The sequence below is a fragment of the Carex rostrata genome, chromosome 18 (assembly GCF_964058835.1).
Source record: "Carex rostrata chromosome 18, lpCarRost1.2, whole genome shotgun sequence".
NCBI lineage: Eukaryota > Viridiplantae > Streptophyta > Magnoliopsida > Poales > Cyperaceae > Carex > Carex rostrata.
Window position 1 is genome coordinate 8,843,251 of NC_135935.1, and position 20,633 is coordinate 8,863,883.

General features: G+C 35.4%; 2 protein-coding genes and 2 long non-coding RNA genes across 5 annotated transcripts; 1 reads left to right on the forward strand and 3 right to left on the reverse strand.

Annotated features, from left to right (window-relative positions):
- Positions 1-9,095: 9,095 nt before the first annotated feature.
- LOC144569361 (Pentatricopeptide repeat (PPR) superfamily protein) lies at positions 9,096-11,936 on the forward strand. Of its 2 annotated transcripts, none has more exons than XM_078319668.1 (5): positions 9,096-9,525; positions 9,933-10,228; positions 10,432-10,636; positions 10,708-11,392; positions 11,702-11,936. In XM_078319668.1, exons 1-4 carry the CDS (start codon positions 9,140-9,142, stop codon positions 11,189-11,191), a joined length of 1,371 nt encoding a protein of 456 aa, XP_078175794.1. In that variant the 5' UTR covers positions 9,096-9,139; the 3' UTR covers positions 11,192-11,392; positions 11,702-11,936. The 2 variants fall into 2 exon arrangements, with proteins under 2 accessions (XP_078175794.1, XP_078175795.1); XM_078319669.1 differs by having other exon boundaries at positions 9,115-9,525; positions 9,914-10,228.
- On the reverse strand, positions 11,694-12,440 carry LOC144569365 (uncharacterized). The gene is made up of 2 exons (XR_013516046.1): positions 12,099-12,440; positions 11,694-12,033 (listed from the first exon to the last, which is right to left on the reverse strand). It is a non-coding gene; the product is annotated as an uncharacterized LOC144569365 (long non-coding RNA).
- Positions 12,441-14,559: 2,119 nt separating this feature from the next.
- Positions 14,560-16,478, reverse strand: LOC144569364 (peptidyl-prolyl cis-trans isomerase FKBP15-2-like). The gene is made up of 6 exons (XM_078319673.1): positions 16,306-16,478; positions 16,152-16,201; positions 15,761-15,823; positions 15,394-15,484; positions 14,941-15,045; positions 14,560-14,803 (listed from the first exon to the last, which is right to left on the reverse strand). Exons 1-6 carry the CDS (start codon positions 16,355-16,357, stop codon positions 14,727-14,729), a joined length of 438 nt encoding a protein of 145 aa, XP_078175799.1. The 5' UTR covers positions 16,358-16,478; the 3' UTR covers positions 14,560-14,726.
- Positions 16,479-18,406: 1,928 nt separating this feature from the next.
- On the reverse strand, positions 18,407-19,087 carry LOC144569900 (uncharacterized). Its single transcript, XR_013516179.1, has 4 exons — positions 19,015-19,087; positions 18,800-18,907; positions 18,577-18,715; positions 18,407-18,494 (listed from the first exon to the last, which is right to left on the reverse strand). It is a non-coding gene; the product is annotated as an uncharacterized LOC144569900 (long non-coding RNA).
- Between the last annotated feature and the right edge of the window lie 1,546 nt (positions 19,088-20,633).

Consider the following 20,633-nt stretch of genomic DNA (forward strand, 5'->3'; position numbering starts at 1 on the left):
TGTGCTCCTAACATGCATCATCTCCTCAAATTTTTATTTTCAAAGTTTAAATAGTCAATTCGAACCTTCCAACGTGTTCTTCATATTAAAATGTGCTTGGAGACCAAATTTTACATTTTTTGAATTTTTTTTACTATTTTTTCAGAATTTTTTTATTAAACCAAACAATAATAAAAAATTCAGCAAAGTGATGATTTTCAAAAATTCTAAAAAAATAGTAATTTTAAAAAAAAAATGTAAAATTTGGTCTCCAAACACATTTTAATATGAAGAACACGTTGGAAGGTTCGAATCAACTATTTGAACTTTGAAAATGAAGATATGAGAGGAGGGTGCACGTTAGGAGTACAAAAGAGAGGGTGCATTTTAACCCTCCTTATATATAATACATGGGTGTATATAACTATATATAACTATATATATAGAGAGAGAGAGAGAGAGAGAGAGTGGCTAATATGCATTCGGTTGCATATGGACCGAAGTGCTTACGGTCCAAATTTGATTTTTCAAAATCCAAACGGTCGATCTGAACCGTTCATCTTGTTCTCCATATTAATATGTGCTTGGAGACCAAATTTTATATTTTTGTGAATTTTTTTACTATTTATTAAGTATTTTACCAAATTGTTGATCCAACGTAGCTGCTGATTTTACTGTTTTGTTAAGCTACCGTTGGATCAACAATTTTGTAAAATACTTAATAAATAATAAAAAAATTCAGAAAAATATAAAATTTTGTCTCCAAGCACATATTAATATGGAGAACAAGATGAACGGTTCAGATCGACCGTTTGGATTTTGAAAAATCAAATTTGGACCGTAAGCACTTCGGTCCATATGCAACCGAATGCATATTAGCCACTCTCTCTCTCTCTCTCTATATGTATATATAAACTCATTTTTTTTATAAACTTATTTTTGTTATTTGAAGTTTAAGTTGTAATAATGGTATGCGCTTATTGGACGGACTGGTACTGCTAAGCGATTAATTGGAAATAATCGGTCATAATCATAAATAATTAGCCAATTAGTCAGGAAAATTCGTGATAGTTTGATTGTCGCCAACGGCTAATTATTAGCCGGTTAATCAGTCTAAACAGTCGCAACACTGATTTAAAGTATCATTATTTGTTCTTCTAAAAAAAAGTATCTTTATTCTCAAAAGTTTTTTAAATAAATTAATTTTTTCATTACTTGATCAAAATTAAACTGTAAGGTACCTTACAATATTTTTGGGAGTCATTTAATCACATGTTAGACTACAAAAAACAACGAGCCCTTTTTTCTATTGTAGAATGGTAGCTTTCTTGATATGTTTTACGTCTGGTTCAAATTAACAAATAACACAAGATTATGCAGATATTCGTCAAACAGATTGCATGTTATACTCGTGCTATTTGTAAAAATGAGATCAGCTTAATTTGAAAATAAGGTTGGCCGAACTCGATAATTACAACGAGAGAGATCTACCATTGAAAATTTAAGTAATCCATTTCTAATTTTTTTTAATTAATATTGGCAGGTCCTTTTTAATTTTTACTCTGATCCATCTAACCTAGTTGCATTTAAGGGCAATATTCATTTTCTTCATAAAATTATTAAGATTCTCTAAAAAAAAAAAGAGGACCGCCCCTAGCCCGGGCGGTCTGGTAGGGGTGTGGCCTACCTCTGCAGGGAGCGGTCTGGTGATTTTTTTGGGCCGCCCGTAGGCCCAGCGGTCGGGGCATTTATGAAAAAAAAATCCAATACAAGATTATTTTTAAATTAACTTTTTTGAGGTATTAATAAAAATAGCCGTGAATTCCCCAACTTAAAATAAAGTTTCAAATTCCAAAGGGCCATTTTGTTATTTACATTAAAATTGGGCACAAAAGGGACAAACGCTGAAACATATATGCTCGATCGGATTTGATTCAATATAATTAAAGAAAGTCTTCCAAAAGATTCTTAGTTAGATGATTACATTAATCTATAAGATACGGTTAACATGCAAAACGAGGGTGCTGATTTTAACACAGATACTTTTTTTTTTTATTAACACAATAGTTTCAAAATTTTCAAGTGTATAGACAATTTTGTCCCTTCTTTCATGCTTCTATAATTTGCTACTTGCCTATTTGATTATGCAATAAAATATTTCTTTATTTTGATGATTATGATTCACTTTATTCCATAATCAAAACATCTCTCTCAAAGCATTTCTTTCATAAAGAACGGAAGACAAAAATTAAAACTCATTATTAACAAGATGGAAAATTAATCTACCAATCAACAAAGAGAAAACTAATAATTAAAGAGGGTTCAAATGCACCCAAATTTTTGTGCACCCAAATGTATCCTATCTTTCAAATCATTTTTCTCTGTTTTCAAAGTCCGAATAGTCAATCCGAACCGTTAGATGCGATATATATATTAAGATGTAATTGGAGACCAAATTTTACATTTTTTGAAATTTTTTTACTATTTATTAAGCCACTTTGAAAATCGCTGATTTTACATTTTCTAGACCATTGGATCAGCGATTTTTCAAAGTGGCTTAATAAATAGTAAAAAAATTCCAAAAAATGTAAAATTTGGTCTCCAAGCACATCTTAATATATATATCGCATCTAACGGTTCGGATTGACTATTCGAACTTTGAAAATGGAGAAAAAGAATAGGGTGCATTTAGGTGCACAAAAATTTGAGTGCATTTGAACCCTCCTCTAATTAAATTAATAGATAGTAAATTGTAGAATTAATTCATTGGAAATATCAGATTTGAAGATATATTTATCTTAGTATTTAGTTAAATGAGATGGACTATGGTGCATTACAATGTATAGACCTTCTTGTACATTGAACTATAAATCGTTGTTTTTGACTTAAAAAAAAGATTCAAACCATTCAATTTGATATCCATGTCAAAATGTGCTTGGAGACCAAATTTTATATTTTTTTGGAAATTTTTTTTGCTATTTTTTTAGAATTTTTGAAAATCACTATTTTTCTATGGTCCAGAAATTTCTGAAAGACAATAATTTTCAAAAGTTCTAAAAAAATAGTAAAATTTGGTCTCCAAACACATTTTGATATGGAGAACATAATGAGCCATTTAAATGGACTATTTTAACTTCAAAACCAACAATTTATAGTCCAATGTACAAGAGAGCCTATACATTGCAATGCACGATAGCCGAACTATTAGTTAAATTATATAATTTATAATTTAAAAAAAAATACTGCCAACATAGCGGATCTAAACTGATCAATATGATCTTTCATATGAGTATATACTATTGTAGATGAAATTTTACATTGTTTTATAATTTTTGTACTATTTTAAAAAGTAGAAAATCATTTGATCTAAAGATAATAAACTATTTAAAAGTAGTGATTTTCTATCTATTTAAAAAAATAGTTAAAAAAATCCAAAAAAAAAAATGTAAAAATTAGTCTTATAAAAAATAAAAGTCTAAGTGATAATTGAAACATGACATGGTTCGTGTAAACCGATCAACTGCCTGGTTAACTGGGAAAGAACGTGTGCGCTAAAACAGGAAGGAGGTTTGGGAATTATAGAACTACACACAAAGAACAAGGCACTTCTGACTAAATAGATCTGGGCGCTTCAACAGGACCGCAGGAGCAATTGGGCAGAGGCACTATTACTCTTACACGATATTGATAACATCATGCAAGTGGACACCAGCGTGAACCACTCGTTCTTCCTCAAGGATTTGAAATCTCTGGTACCTTTGGTTGAGGTATCAACTGTGTTCCAACATCCGATGGAATCGGTGGTGTGGAAATGGGAAGTCGGGGGTCTCTTCTCTACGGCGTCGACATACAAAGTGTTACACACAAGGGGAGTCAATTGTCAATTCGCTCGTCGACTATGGAAATTCAAAACCCCACCGAAAGTTCGTGTCTTTATGTGGGTTTTATTTCAGAATAAATTGTTGACAAGAGAGGTGCTCATGAGAAGGGGCTGCCCCACAGTGGACGGATGTGTAATGTGTGGGCTAAATATAGTTGAATCAAGTGTACATCTATTCTGGGAGTGTACTTACTCGACTGCATTTTGGTGGGCACTAATGCGATCATTGCAGAGGTTCCCGCCGTCGCGGGTTATAGCTTCACACATCGCCTTTTGGATAGCACATTCGCAGCCGTTGGACAAGATACAAAAAAGAGAATGGGACGTCATCTGGGCGGAGGGACTTTGGGCTCTTTGGCGGGAAAGGAACAATAGGTTTTTCTCTCAAAAGACAAAGACGATCCACATCCTTTTAGGCGAGACAATAAGAGATATTCAACAGTGGTTGACATATTGTTAGGGAGCAGAGAACCGTTGTAATTACTTTTGATTTTTTGTGTTTCGTTATTACGGTCTTTTAGTACCGATGTAAATATTTTTCTTTATCAATGAAAAACCGTAAGATGACATCTTGCCACCTTACCCTAAAAAAAAGATAATTAAAACATATTATTTGAAAATTTGATTGGATAGCATACTATATAATCTCTTCTTCTTTTCAATTTATAGTATACTATTTCTTTTACGACAAAAGATAGCATGAACAGAAGGTAAAAAAAAGAAGAAAAAAAAGAAGAAGATAACAAATTTAAAAATTGATATTTAAGAAGTTTGTTAAATTAAAAAAAGAAACAAATGACAGCTTGATCAGAAAATTAATTGAGAGATACAATTGTCTATTCATTAAAATATTTAAAATAAGTTGTGTTAATAATATCCATTTACTATCCGTATCTGTATCTGCTCATTGAAAGGTGGATACAAATATGGCATTAGCATTATCCGCTCCGAATCCGTTCTATTTACACCCCTACAAGTGAGGCTGTAACTATATATATATTACGGATTGATCCGTACAATGATATATAGATCCATATATCTATTTTTAAAGTTTTAACGGTTGATCCGAATCGTTTGGACATCAAGTTTTATATTTCTTAGAATTTATTTACTATTTTCTCAAATAAGTAGAAATTTTTTTATTTCGAATTATCAAAATTTGTAAATTAAGTATTTTTTTTACCTGTCTAAATAACTATCTAAAAAACAATATATATATTTTTGATTTTTTTTATAAATAGAATTGTTTTTAATTTTTTTGACGGAACAAGCACTGTTTGTGGTAAAGTTATAAACAAATACTCTACTGGAATCAGTGGAGTCTTTTTTTATAGCTTCCCCACATTTAATGCTTGTTCCGTTAAATTTTTTAAAAACAGTTCTATTTAAAAAAAAAAATTATATATAAATTATTATGTTTAAATTTAACGGTTCTAATTCACTGTTTAAACTTTGAAAGAAAATATGAAAACATAGTACAATTCATACAGGGCCGGTCCTGAAGATTTCAGGGCCCGGGGCGAGAGAAAAGTTTGAGGTCTTAATATTCAACTTGGTTTTCCAAAGACTAGTTTAATTTTCTTCCAAAGTTTTTGAATAGAACATTTTTAAGGTTTTAGTTTTTCTTCTCTCTTTTTTTTTTGTTTCTTTTTTCGCTACCTGAATTGTGTATTACAAAAATTCATATATGGGAACTAAAATTTGAGCAAAGATAATTAATTTTGAAATTATGACGAATGGAAAATAATAGATTATCAGAGAAAGAGAATCAACATGATATTTGAGAACACAGGTTAACAATACGTTTGCTGTATCAAATTCAAAATACAAATTACAGACCAAGTTAATTACAACTCAATCAATCAGAACTTTTGAGGAGCTAGATACAGTAATAACAATTTGAAGCATTAAAAAAAATATTAGTTAGTCTTCGCATCGAGCTTGAAAAGAGCCGATATAACCCTCAACATTTTTCTCAGATCATTCATCAAATTCGACAGTTGCGGTATCTTTGGCTGTCCGTTGTTCCCCATGCAAATCTTTTTGGCAGAAGTAGCATCTGCCCATGCATTTGAAATCCAAATACTGACACCTACAAAGGATCTGTTACGCAATGCTTCTGTTAAGTCATCTAATCGTTGCACAATGTCATTGATCACAATCTCATAACCTTTTAGGCAATGCTTATATGTAGGAATTGCAAAGGGAGCCTCCTCCTTTAAAAGTGAAATGAAAGCATGGATCTCCTTTGCCAGAAAAGATGAAGCACTGATGTGATAATGAAAACAGATAAATAGTTAATTTAGGCTTAGGCATCAGTTAAGAGATAATTTTAGTGTTTATCTATACAAAAAAATTATTTGTTCTCTGCAGTCCAACAATTATTGAAATATGACAACAAATAGGGAGAATTTCATATATTCCCTTCAAAAATATCAATATTACGTATTTTTCCTTCTAACATTCTTACATTCATAATATCGTATTTACCCTTCTAAATTAAAAAAAAAACTCACTAATTTACCTAATTTATCATTTTTTTATTAAAACTCATTTTAGGTTTATAAAATTGTCATTTTACTCTTTATTAAAAAAATAGGTCATGCACAAGAGAAATATTTAGTCTTTAATTGACCAAGGACAAATAGTTCCCGTTAATTTATTTTTTTTTTTTGAAAACTTGGTAGTAGCTACCAAGGTTCATGAGGGGGAATCGAACTCTCAACCTTTGGGTATAACAACTCTAGGACATTTTTCTAGCCAATTGTGCTACCTCCCCTTTCTCAGTTTCCGTTAATTTATGTTTGTACACATATACATATTGAGGAGGGATCAAATGCCTCCATTTTTTGTGTCTCTATCACGCCTCCATTTTTTAAAATGTTAATAAATCAAAATTTAAAACTTAAAAGTCAAATTAAAATTGTTGGATATGATCTACATCATTTTATCTATGCACGCGTAAAAAATTGTGACATTTCAACTTTGTTTTGGTTGTCATCAAGAGCTTGTAAAAAACATACTAATATAAATAATTTCTAGATGTTGATTTTCAAATGATTGATTCACATAAAAACAAAATCAAAATGTGATAATTTTTTATGAGCACATAGAGAAAATAACATAAATTCTATCAAACGTTTTATTTTGAAGTTTATGATTTAAATTTTGATTTATTAATGTTTAAAAAAATGGAGGCATAGTGAAAGCATAAAAAATGGAGGCATTTAACCCTCTACATAATAATGTATGTATTACCTGAGACTGAGTGTAGTGATATTATGGATATTTTCTGTCAATCTTTTCGGAAATATCGAAAGGTACTTGAGGCATGTTTCTGATTCAGGTGTTAGCCTACATGCTGATAGTAGAGGTTCTGAGATTGTATTACTAGAGGTGGTAGTGGTGGCACTAATAACAGAGATGGAGAGAGCAAAGAAGATTACAATAGAGAAATGGGAATCCATGAATTGATTTTTTTTTCTCTCTTTGATGTTTATGTTGCGATTATTGTGATTGATGATGATTACTACTGATTATGCACAGTTTATATAAAGATTTGATATGAGATAATTACACAATGAGCGGTCAATTTGTTCTACGAAAGTGGTTGGTTCAACAAATTTTGGTTCACGAGTATAAATTTAGTATCTATCTCGGACTAATTCTTGTAATTACGGTTTTGCTAAACTCACCAGTCAAAATGTCAGTACTTTGACACATTTTCTTCTTTTCTCAATGTTGTTTCCTGCATATGTATTATGTTCAAACAAAAAAAACTAAGTCAGTTTTGAAAATTTATCACCCAAAATAGTACCGAAAAATAATAAAGTTGGAAATTTGTATTGCACATTTGAAAAGTAAAACTTCGGTTTTTTAGAACAACAAAATTGGAGCAATTAAAATCTGACTACGTCTCAATTTCTCAATTTCTTTCTTCTCTCGTTTATTAATTTACATTGAAGAAATAGTGGAACTAGATTTTTAATATTTTTATTTCTACGACGGAACAAGGTTTTCAATTTTTGGATCCTGTCGGCTGTCACAAATTTTTTTAGTCACCGTTGAATTGGTAGATTTCAAAATGAAGAAACTAATAAATGGAAAAATGAAAAAAAACCAAAAAAAAGAAGGATTGAAAACCTTTTCTTTGGCAAAGAAATGAAATAACTAAAAATATTTTTGGACCCTGTCAGCTGTTCGTGAATTAGATTCCAATCTTTCTATTTTTGCGTTTTTAACACATATAATTTTTTTTTTCTTTTTTCTTTTTTGGGAGTACTTTTGGAATTTGGGGCTCAGGGCTGGCCCTGGCCTCACTCTAGTTATCTAATATCATTGGCTCTAGAGTTTTGCTAAACCCGTTAGGGGTTCAACCCGTTTTACCCGGTCCGTATCCGTTACCCGAGGTACCCGTACCCGTTGCCCGGGTACAAACGGGTAGACGGGTAGACGGGTACGGGTAATAAACGGACCGGACAACCCAATTTGAAAAAAAACCCGTTGTACCCGTACCCGTTTACCCGTCTACCCGGACCCGCCTACCCGTACCCGTCTACCCGCCTACCCGTACCCGACCCGTTTCAAAATTTGAATTTCAAAATATTTTTGGCGGCCTACTTTTAGAATTCAGATTCAGTGCAATACCTGACTGAGTAGAATGAGATCTGAGCCGTCAATTTTAATTTGGCATGAATCTCAAATTGACCCCTATAGAATTCAGATCCAGTGCAATACCTGACTGAGTAGAATGAGATCTGAGTCGTTAATTTTAATTTGGCATGAATCTCAAAACGGACTCCTATATCTAAACGGACTTCGGGATATGTCCTTTAACTTGGCACGAATCTCAAAGCATAAAAATTCAGAAAAAACAGAAAAGAAAAAAAAAAAAAACCCGCCCGTACCCGTCAACCCGCAACGGGTACGGGTAATAAACGGGTAGGGTAGAGGTTTTGGGAAAACTACCCGTCTACCCGTTGCGGGTTGTACCCGTACCCATCCTACCCGTCTACCCGCCCTACCCGTTACCCCTAACGGGTTACCCGGAACGGGTCACGGGTAACCCGTTTGCAAACCACTAATTGGCTCATTGGATATTTGCACTGACGGACCTTTTCCAATTCCAACAAAAAATTTAACGCCGTCACCTGGGCCCCACCTGTCAGTAGCTGCGAGAATAAGCGTCTGGTTTAGACTCGATGGACATGACATTGACTAGAGTTGTCGACTTGTCGCACTTCCTCAAGCCTCCCCCCCATTTGCTCCAGTCGCACAACCATGATCGCCTACTCCGCCAGCGTAACCACCGCTCGCCGCCTCCTCCAGTCGATCCGTCTCCCCGTTCTCTTCCCCATTTCCCATTTCTCCTCCCAAAACCACCCGAGCGACAAGGACGCCTACTTCGCGGCGGTGCACCACATCGCGTCGATCGTGCAAAAGGACTTCTACTTGGAGCGCACGCTCAACCGCCTCCGCCTCCCCTCTGTCTCCTCCGACATGGCCTTGCGTGTGCTCCGCGCCTCGGGGCCATCCAACTCCCTCCATGCGCTTCGCTTCTTCAAGTGGCTCCAGTCCTCGCACAATCCCCATTTTGTCCCTTCTACCGAGCATTTTTCTGTGCTCCTGCTTGCTCTCAGCAATGATCGCCTCTGGCCCCATCTCTGGTGAGAGTTTATTGGTTTTATTGTTTCTTTTCGTTTCTCTTTTTGGTCGTTTTGTTTTACTTATTTGCGCGTTGATTGTAACTTTGAGCATGCGTGCCCCCTTAAATTAATTACGACAAAAAAGAAGAAGAAGTGATTTTATGGCATTATTTCACAGCGCTGTCAACAATGCATGATATACTTTCAGACCATAGCAGCTATTTTATTTGGGGTCTTTATGCAATGTTGCATCTATCTCTTGTAAGTTGCAATTTTGTATCCATGAATCTATAGATTACAACCATATTATTAAAAAGAGAAAAGGAACTTAGTTACTAGTATTATATTAGCAGTATAATCTGAAATCAGATAAGATGACCAAGTGCCACAAAATGAAAAAAAAATTGAGGTAATTTGCTCTTTACTAGGTCACTGGCATCTGACATGCGGGCTCGATCCCTCGCACTGCCCCCATCCACATTTGCGTCTATCATAGAATCTTCTGGTGCAGCCCGCCTGCCCGATCTGGCAGTTGAGATCTTCAACCGCCTTCCCCACTTTGGCTGCCCCCAGACAACTGAGATCTACAATGCCCTCCTCTCTGCCCTCTGTACTGCCCGTAACTTTGATGGGGCTTACGCCCTCGTACGCCGCATGACACGCAAGTCAGTTTCGCCTGACAAGCACACCTTCTCCATCCTGGTCAATGCCTGGTGTGCAGCAGGTCAACCTTAGTCTTAAATTTGACATGGTTTGGTATTTTACATGGTAAATACAGTACTTTACCAGTACCACACTGGAAGGATTCCCTTTTTAGGAATTCCTAAGTTCAATTTTCATCAAGCCAAACCAGGTCCTTCTAAAATTTATAAAAATATTAATCCGGTGAATATTGAAAAGATGACCTATTCAATGCATGTAATGCAGGGAAGTTGCGGGAGGCTCAGGATTTCTTGGATGAGATGGCAGAAAAGGGCTTCAAACCACCATGCCGCGGCCGTGATCTCCTCTTAGATGGGCTAATTGGTGCCGGGTATCTTGAATCAGCTAAATCTATTGTTCTTCGCATGACCAAAGAAGGCATGGTGCCAGATGTTGCCACATTTAACTCTATGTTGGAGGCCCTTTGCAAGTATGTTATTTGTCTCATTCCTTCCAGTATGTATGTTTCAAAAAATATTTAATGAGGGGTCTGGGTTGTAGGAATGGGGATGCAGAGTTTGGGGCAACACTGCTTCATGATGCCAGTGACCGGGGGTTGTCCCCTGATATTTCCACGTACAAAATCCTAATTCCTGCACTAGCCAAGCAAGGCCATATCGAATCAGCCTTTCGACTATTCTACAGCTCAATAGAAGGTGGTCACCAACCCTTGCCTAGTCTCTATGCAGCAATTATAAAAGCGCTTTGCAAGGCAGGGCGTTTTGCAGACGCATTTGGTTTCTTTAGTGATATGAAGGAGAAAGGCCGCCCGACGAGCCGACCAGTTTATACCATGCTTGTGAAGATGTGCGTTCGGGGTGGGATGTATGTCGAGGCCTCAAATTATTTGTTGGAGATGACCAGGTTAGGGTTGGTGCCTAGAGGCAAGAGTTTTGATTCAGTTGTGCATGGATTGAGGCACATAGGGAAGCATGATTTAGCAAAGAGAATGGAGCAACTGGAGGTCTCTGTAAGAGGAGTTTAATCAAGTGCTTAGTGGGAGTGTTGGGTGATGGAATTCCGGTGGGTGCCTTTTGGAACTCCGAATCAGGGGTGGTTGGTTAAGCAGGTCTTTTAGTTACACGAGGTCATTGATCGAGCATGGGCATGGGCATGCCTCTGATGAGGACAACATGACACGGTGTTTTGATGTGCTTAGATCTTAAGATTCTCTAATTATATGAAGGTAAATAGTTTCCTAGCTTTCCTTTTTACTTAACGAATAGTGTCCTAAGAGCCTTCAACTGTGCAACACATTCAATTTACCTCCATTGCCTTGTTTGATTGAGTGGTTTCAGACTTCTCACTTCCCAATTTTATCACTTGCAGATACCACTTTTCTGCCTAATTATTGTGACAAAACACAATCTTTAATTATGAGTCATGTGTTTTGAGGCTAACATACAATACTAATGTTTGGTTAAAACATGAATATGTAGACTGATTGACATGATTTCAACAAGTGTGTGTTATTTTTGTGGCTTCTCATTTGTAGGAACAATGTTGGAAGCTGAGATCAAGGGCACAGCCACGGTAGGTCAAGTGAAGGGGAATGGCTATGCGGGTTTGGGTTTGCTGTTGTATTTGGTGAGGCCATCAATGAATTGTACTGAACTTTATTTCTCTGATCAACTTTGAAGGAACCTTTTACTTGTGAATGACACTTGGCCAATACCTTACTTGTAAGTACCACTGGAATTATTAAATAGTCCTAGGCCGTAAAAAGAAATATAGAAACTAGTAGCTCAAATGGTAAGCCTACTAAGATGACTTTTTTAGAGGTTTTGGATTCAAACCTCAATGGACAAGTACATTATGGTGAAGGACCTGTTAACCTTATTCATCACTCACAAAAAAAAAAAAAAATCAAATGCCAACTTGTATAGAAAAACAGATTTACTGCAGTAGTTTGATTTAATGTAGATATTGCGGTCTCATCATATGGACCAAAAATAAAACTATGAAGTGTGATGATTCAAACTGATAGTGCTTATCAGAACCATTGTGTTCTCATGTTTATGGTCGTGTACGGGTGTGTGTAAGAAGGTATTTTGACATGTAGGATTCATGATCCTAATCAAGTTTTTAAGAAGGTATTTTGCTAAATAGTTCGAATTGAATATAAATTATGCATAATGGTAAAATTTATGTTGGAAAGAATATGCTTCAAGTTTGCTAAAACCACATTCATTCTTGAGATCAGTTTCATCAAAGCTATAAAAAAACTATCTGGTGTTTTTTAACGGTCTAATTGGTTTAATCGTTGTCCAATTGTCATTTAATGATGAGGTACTTTTAAAGAATTTTAAAAAGGGGGGGGGGGGGTCTAAAAATCATTTAATCGGTTTAATCGCAAGTTTAATTGTGCTCTTTTCTTGGTTTCATCTCTAAGGTATAGTCTAATTGTTATAAGAATAACAAGATGCTTTAAGTTTGGTTACTACTGTTAAGTGATTTTTTATGCCCCCCAGTATACATGATTTCATCAGTTTCACCATTTTGGCATAGCACAAGAATCTCAACCATTTAATAATAGGTTATGTTGCAAGGATTTGCTACTTGGTTGTAACAAATGTCATATGAGACGTGTTAACAAATTGATTATACAACTTGGCTATTTAAGAGTTTAAAAGTAACTGGAAAAGTAAAGTCTCAATGCTGCAATAATTTTGATAACTGGTTGAAACAATAGCTAATTGAAATGTGGCTATCTATTTGGTGTGTGTTAGTAAATTGATTATATGACATGGATATTTTAAATTTTAAAGTAATAATATATTTTCTGATCTAGTGCATTAGTTCATTTGTTAATTTTTCAAGTTTTATGAAAAAAAGAACATTATTATAGACTAATGTTAGTATTTAGGAATAATAGTTTGAAATGTGAAATATTCAAAAAACAATCTTGGACTTCTCTGATAAGATATACATTTAAAATAATATTTTTGATATATATCAAGTTAAAATTATTAATAATTAATTTAAAAAGTGGACACATTTCAGAAAAAAGAAACGATGTTGCTAAATATCTTACATCACATTTGTTTCCGAAAAATTATAATTGTGCTTCTAACAATATAATATCACATAACATTTAACAAAATGCAAAGTACTGTGCTCTTCAAAAGATAGGATTCTCTAAACCACTTGTTAAATACGGTAGTGCCAATTTTCCAGTGACTGAACAGTTAATATTTCCAGAAGTAGGCTATTTCTCATGCTGTGATTATTTTAACTACTTTCTTGTCCCCAAATATCTCATGTATCAGCATCACTAGGGAGAGAAGTGACTTTGTTTATGATACTGTTATATCTTGATAGAATACATATTATGATGTGTAAAAGAAGGGGACACAAAATAAAAATAGTTGATATAATTACTGAACAGCATATTAGTGTATTGCATTTGCCTCTCCAGGTTAAACCAGATGGTGGCATTCAAAGAGATGCCAGAAATAGCATTTGGAAATATCCTTCTTCCAGAAGGATTTAAAATATCACATGCGTTGGTCCTAATCAAATGGCGCATTTTTTTTTATCAGACTATCATTGTCGCAGGCTTAACTGACATGTCAGAGTTATTTCTAAGAAGTGGAATAATATTGATCTGGATAGAAAGATCTTAATAAAACAAAGCATTCTCGTATCAGAGATAATTAGGGATGTATGAAAGTAAAATTCTGGTATCATTGGATACAAAATTTACCAATAGCAAACAGAATTCAAGAACATACTGATATTGTTATTATTTTTTTTTAATGCTTCAAGAACATACTCTCGACCTTTGAGTATCTTCTAGAGTGGGAAAAATGGTACGGCGGAACCGACTCTGTCACAAAACGGTACGATTATGTCATGGGACGACACGCGTGTCAGTTATGTTCGTAACTCGCATGTCCCGTGCCGTGACCATCTTTAAAAAAATTGGCACGTCACACGAAAAATCTAGTAACGGCACATCACAGCACATGGTCACGCGAGTTGCGAGTCACGTATAATTAGAACCATTAGATCTTAATTAAATGATGAACCTTGAATAAATTAATCTAAATTATGATCAAATGATCACGTAAGTCACGTTTGGATACGGTATGACTCACGTGACGTGACCATTTATGTGTCATGATCACCCCTTAATATTTTAGTCACTGCAAGGCATGACATGTAAAAAATTAATTTAATCATAGCGTGTTAATGCATGTTTTTTCTACTCTAGTATCCAACCCGCCTAGAACTTTTTCCCAGCCACAGTTGGCTACCGCCCCTTCCTCTACTGGCATTGTTATTAAAAGGCACAACGCGAGTTCAGTACCAAATGCTACACAAGGCTATGGGCTTCCCTAAGAACAGACAAAAAGCTAACTAACACATGGCACTTTATTAGAAGCATTCAAAAACATTCTGACATAAAATGAGATCTCTAATTCTTATCTAAACTAACCTCCATGCATTAATTGAGAACAAAAACTTCCTTTGAGAATTTGATTAACATAATCCAAATTAGAAATAAAGTTTATAAATTAGAGTTCACTTTCTCCTACTGATGGCTTGTCATTAACAGCAACAAGCTCAGTATCAAATATCAGCGTGGCTCCACCTGGTTGCATTTAAATTTAGAAAAATTATACATAACCGTTCAAAGATCTAATTAGATTGAAAATGGAAAAAAGTGAATATGGAGAAAATTAAGGTGAAGTTTAAAAAAGAAGGCGCAAAGATATCGAAAAGTGGTACCAGGGATAACAGGAGGGGAACCTTGATCACCATAGCCAAGCTTGGCTGGTATCTTTAGTTTCCTCTTCTCACCCACACACATCCCCAAAAGCCCCTGATCCCAACCTACACAAAATTTATGCTACATTAGCTCCAATATAATTTTCAATTTCAAGCGAGAGACCTTTGTACATTTACCTGTTTCCTTGAAACAGGTGGATAATTCCACTACATCAAAGCAAAAAAGAAGTGAGAGACATACCTTCAAAAATACTAATTCCCTGTCAGTGCTGACTAAAAGTACATCCATTTTTTTGTTTTGTTTTTGCTTGTTTCTCTATTGTTTTGTGGAATGAAAGATGAGGGTGATAAAGCATTAAACTATCACATAATTAGGGAACAATCTCCTTTTTTAAACTTTTGGGAACATTCCTGAAATTTATTCTGTAAACGAAATGAAAAAAAGTCACCAACCTTTGATGACTTGGCCACTACCGAGTTCAAATTCAATTGGTTCACCCCTTTCAAAGCTGGAATCAAACACCTTCCCATCGGTAAGTGTCCCCTAAAAAAATCACCACACAAGTTACAATATGATTCCTTCTGTTGGCTTTTGTTATTATTTTGTTATTATTTACTGACCATTAACCCTATTTATTGCAGGGATATATAACTGTAACAGACACCATGCTTCTGAGTTCTGAGCTTGGTTGGTTTGGCACAATTGAAGTTTTGGTGTCAAACTGTGTCAGTCTTTGGATTTCTGTTGTCCTTCAACCAGAATTTGATGATTTAACACGAATGGGATTTTGAAAAGTTGATAGAAAATAATAAAACATACCCGATAGTGGACTTTGATGCGGTCTCCTTTGTGAGCTTGGATGCTGCATGTTTCTGGCTTGTACTGAATAAATAGATGACAAAGAATAAATACTGTCTTTTTGATGGACCTTAATGCATTTGTGCTATTTAAGCATCAATTAACACAATAGGCAATAAATGACCAAATGAAAACAAGGAATCTGTAAGACTTGAATCCTAAATGGGAATTTAACCTTTGTAATTTTTGGAACACCTTTATATAAAATCGTGAAATTTTAGAATTTTGAGAATGCATGTGCTTCAGAATTCTCCCATAATTCCAACTCCAATTGATCCCAAATTCCCTATTTTAACCATCAAAAGCGCTGTATTCAATTAAGACACCATTTAAAAGATATCTCAAATCATACCTTGACACCTATCTGAAGCTCTTTTACATCACCAGATTTCTTCGCGGAAGCTGGAATTACAAAGCATCGTTAGATTCGAACCAAAAGAAGCCCAGCAAGAAATTCGATCGGTGGAAAGGGGAGATTGACAAGCTTTAGATGGGACTTTTATTACCTGAAAGGAGAATTGTAGTGGCAAACACGATGCAAAGGAGAAGTTTTGCCATGGCGACTGGAAATACGACCTCGTTTGTTCCTTCTCTTTTATGAACGAAAAGTAGAACGCTAGTAGCGATCCGTATAAAATGGGGGTAAAGTATTTTAACAGACTAGTTATGGCTTCATGCAGCGCAAGGTCTATCCAATCAAAAGAGCGATGTATATGATTCGTGCACTGCATGAAGGCAAAACCACTCTGTTAAAATCTTCACCCTAGACACGATGCGATATACGAGTCCAGATCCCTAGAGTAACTCAAATTTTAATTTTAGATCAGGACCGTCAGATCAGAATCGGGGCTAACAAGGCAGAATTGCTTGAATATTTCGTACAAAACAGATTGGACGGTCTGGATCTAAATTCAATATTGGAGTTACCTTAGAGCGTCTACATCCGTGAAACTCTTAGAGTTTCTAAATAACTGTTAACTAATTTTTAAAAATTTTGTCTCTGAAAGTTTCTAAACTCCCACATTCCTGAAACTAAAATTAGAGTTTCTTAATTGCCACATCAGCAAATAAATTACAAGAGAAGATAATTTCAGCGAATTATTTGGCCATGTCAGAGTTTATAAACGGTTTCTTATTAAGAAACTTTGAAGCAAAGTTGCTAAATAAGAAACCCATCTGCATCCCTGAAACTAGTTTAGAAACTGCCACATCAGATTAAAAACTCCAAGAGTTTTAGGGATGTAGATGCTCTTAGGTGATATGAATTCTCCGATAGGGTGGTAAAAACGTGCTGTGACTTTGGTCTCGTGCTCTAACTGAAATATTAAGAGATAATTACAGCACGCGAATGTTCACGTCACACGAGTCACGCTATGCTCAAACGTGTCATGACCAAACATGACTCGTGTGACTCACGTGGAATATGTGATCATAATTTAAGTTAGTTTATTCAGTATTCATTATTTGGTCAAGATCTAACGGTTCTAATTACACGTGACTCACGTAACCACGTGTTGTACCATGCTGTGAAAGCATGACTATCTTTCATGTAATGTGTTGTGCCGTGTCAAATTTTTTACAAATAGTCATGTCATGCGAATAAATACAACACATAACATACGAATCACGACACGTAACCAATACGTGTTTTATCGTTCCGTACCATACACTACAGCAGAAATTACTTTCTGCGACCGGTAATCCGGTCGCAGAAAGTTCTTGCGCCGGTCTCAGAAGATAATAACGGTCGCTGATAAATGATTCCGGTCTCTGATAGACCGGTCGCAGAAAGCACTGTCGCTGATGCTCTTCTGCTGACGTAAACGGTCGCTGAATGACGTATACCGGTCGCTGATACTTTTTCTGCGACCAAATTGTTTTGGTCGCTATTTGTTTTTGCTGACGTCAGGAAGCCGTTTCAGCGACCAAATGAACGGTCGCAGAAACTCAAAAAACGGTCGCAGAAAGTTTCTGACAATTTTTTATAATTTTGTTATTATTTAAATTTGCACCATTTAATAATTGGTACGACACGTACCAACATACAACACAAATATCGATATATACAATACATAAATACAAAACATAGATACATACACATAATAAAAAACATCGATACATACACACAATAGAAGACATCGATATATAAAAAAATAGATATAAACATTAATATCAAAAAACTGATAATATATCGATCAAACATAAACATCGAAATGTCAAGTAATATATCGATCTAAATGTCGCATAACATAAACAGATAATCTAATCAAGTAACATAAACATATAATCTAAATGTCAAGAACATCTGAACAAGATATAAATAACTAAACTAAATAGTACCATCGTCGCCGTCATCCTCGTCATCATCCTCGTCATCCTGAGGAGCGGGAATCGAGGCCGACTGTGAGCCTGAACCTCCCTGTGAAGTTGTAAAGGGTATTTTAGATAATTATGATTTAGGATTTACATTTCACAATTAAAACATACTTAAATATTGAATTTCGTACCGAAGCTCTGAACCGAGCCTCCACCTGAGCCTCAATGCGAGCCACCATCTTATCAAGTAGCCGGGAAGATATCCTCTCAACATCTTCTTCTGTGAGATTCGTCGATGGCGGCATAGAAGAATATGACTGTGACGAGTGCGACCGAGCACTGGTAGACCCACCAGAGCGAAACATGCCTCTCGTCTTGCCTGAAGCATTAAAAGTAAGACAATTAGTATTATCTGACAAAACTAAAAATAAATTTAAAATTTCAAAGAATGTTTATTTTACCTAGAGCACCGAGACCATAGTTATCGCCATGGGCATTCTGATCATCAACGCCCGTAGTGAACCAGAGATCGGCGTCGTATCTGGGCTATGTCTCTTTATCCTCTCCATACTTGTCCTTCATAGCTTTCTCATATTTTAGCTGCAAAATTTGTAAAATATAACAATAATGTTACGTACAACATGAACCATAATATTTTATACAACGATTCGAAAGTACTATTACCTGTGCATTTTTAGCCTTAGTACTAACGTATTCCCCAGTCTTCTTGTTCGTATGGGTAGGCTGAAACAGCTCATCGCTCCATCTGGGTTCGCGCCCTTGTGTTTGCTCCTGTTAAGAATTTGAAAGACAATTTCATTTAAAAAAAGATTGTCAAGGTTAGTTCGATTATATTCAATAAGAATGAAAATATATTAATTTAATGAAAAATAACTTACGAAGCGCTGTTTGTGAACAAGCATGTTCACAGAGCCCGTCGAAGCCCCTGCACCTTCGACATTGGCCCTATTTTCTGCATTCCGTTTGCTCCGACTGGTAAAATCATCGCTGCACCAATGATCGACGAGTTCGGGCCAGTACGCTGGCTTGATCCATTCGCAGTAGGGGCGAGGAGTAGCCCCACGCTCCTTCCACTCAAGCATTGAATCTCCGTACTGCTTGTTTGCTGCCCCCTTGCATTTATTAAGCATATCTTTCAGCCGTACATCAGCTATTTTTCTAAATGTAGTCCATGCCTCACGCTCCACTACATCCGATGCAAACTGATAGTGCTTCTGCAATGCATAGTGGACAATTAATATCGTACTTCCTATATAATATTCTTATTATTAGAGCTTTTGTTTCAGAAAATTTTACTTACCAAAAACTCTGTCTGGATAATATCTTTATTATCCTGGGGGAAATCCGTGTATCTGTAGTACGGGCCAGGATAATTATTTCGTACTTCCTGCGAAATAATTTTGGCAACATCCTTCGTCTTCTCCGGGTGCCCTGCATCAAAAGTCCTGCAAATAGAAATAATTATTACGATCACTACAATTAAAGCATAATTACAACATACAAAAAAATTGAATATTACTTGAAACCCGCCAACCGAAGCACTGGTCGCAAACTCGGATCTGAAGGCGGCGCTTTGTATGCATTTCGACCGCGAACATTTCTCTCACTAGACTCTCCTTCGTCTTCCGCCGGTGCCTTTCCCTTTCCCTTTCTGCTCGGTGCCATACCTAGATATGACTAATTGTTTTAATATTTTCGGCAATTTATTCCTTTTCTATACTCTAAGAATTTGAAAAGTCAACAGATGTCAAGATATTTATGATCACTGCAATACAATCTCACCAAGAATTTATGCTCACTTTAATTGAAAACTGTAATTAATACAAAGCCAGATCTGTAGTTTTTTTATAAATGCCAATGCCAATAAATTTGTGAAGTAGCAGATCATGTAACTAAAACTCAAAATAGTTAATTCAGTTCAGTTATAATAAAATAATAATCTAACAAACTGAAAACTCAGTTTGAACTATTCCACCTTCTAGACTTAACGGTATAATTAGTTCAGTTATAATAAACCCTTAGAATCTAACAAACTGAAAACTCAATTTGAGCAATTCGACCATCTAAACCCTTAAACATGTCCGATTTTAATCTTCCTGCCAAACAAAAGGAATAAACTGCCAAACATGTCCGATTTTATACCAATAGCATTGTATTATCTTAAAAATTTATATCCTGGCAATTATCCATGATACAACATGCAATACTAAGTACATTACTAATTAAAGAAAAAACATTGTGTTATCTTAAGAATTGAAATAACCATCCATCCTAAGAAAGATGGTGCCTGATGATACCTTGCATATTTAGCCTATATTTGACTTGATTTCGTACCAAATTCACGTTCTAAATTGTCAAAATCATGTGCATTTCATTGATATATCCTTAGAATTTGGTACTGCTGAGAGTCTGTTTGTTTTCTGCAGGATTGGAGCAAAATAAACGAAGAAACGGCATTTTTGGACTCTCTGGTACGGCCCTTACCAGGCTTGGTACG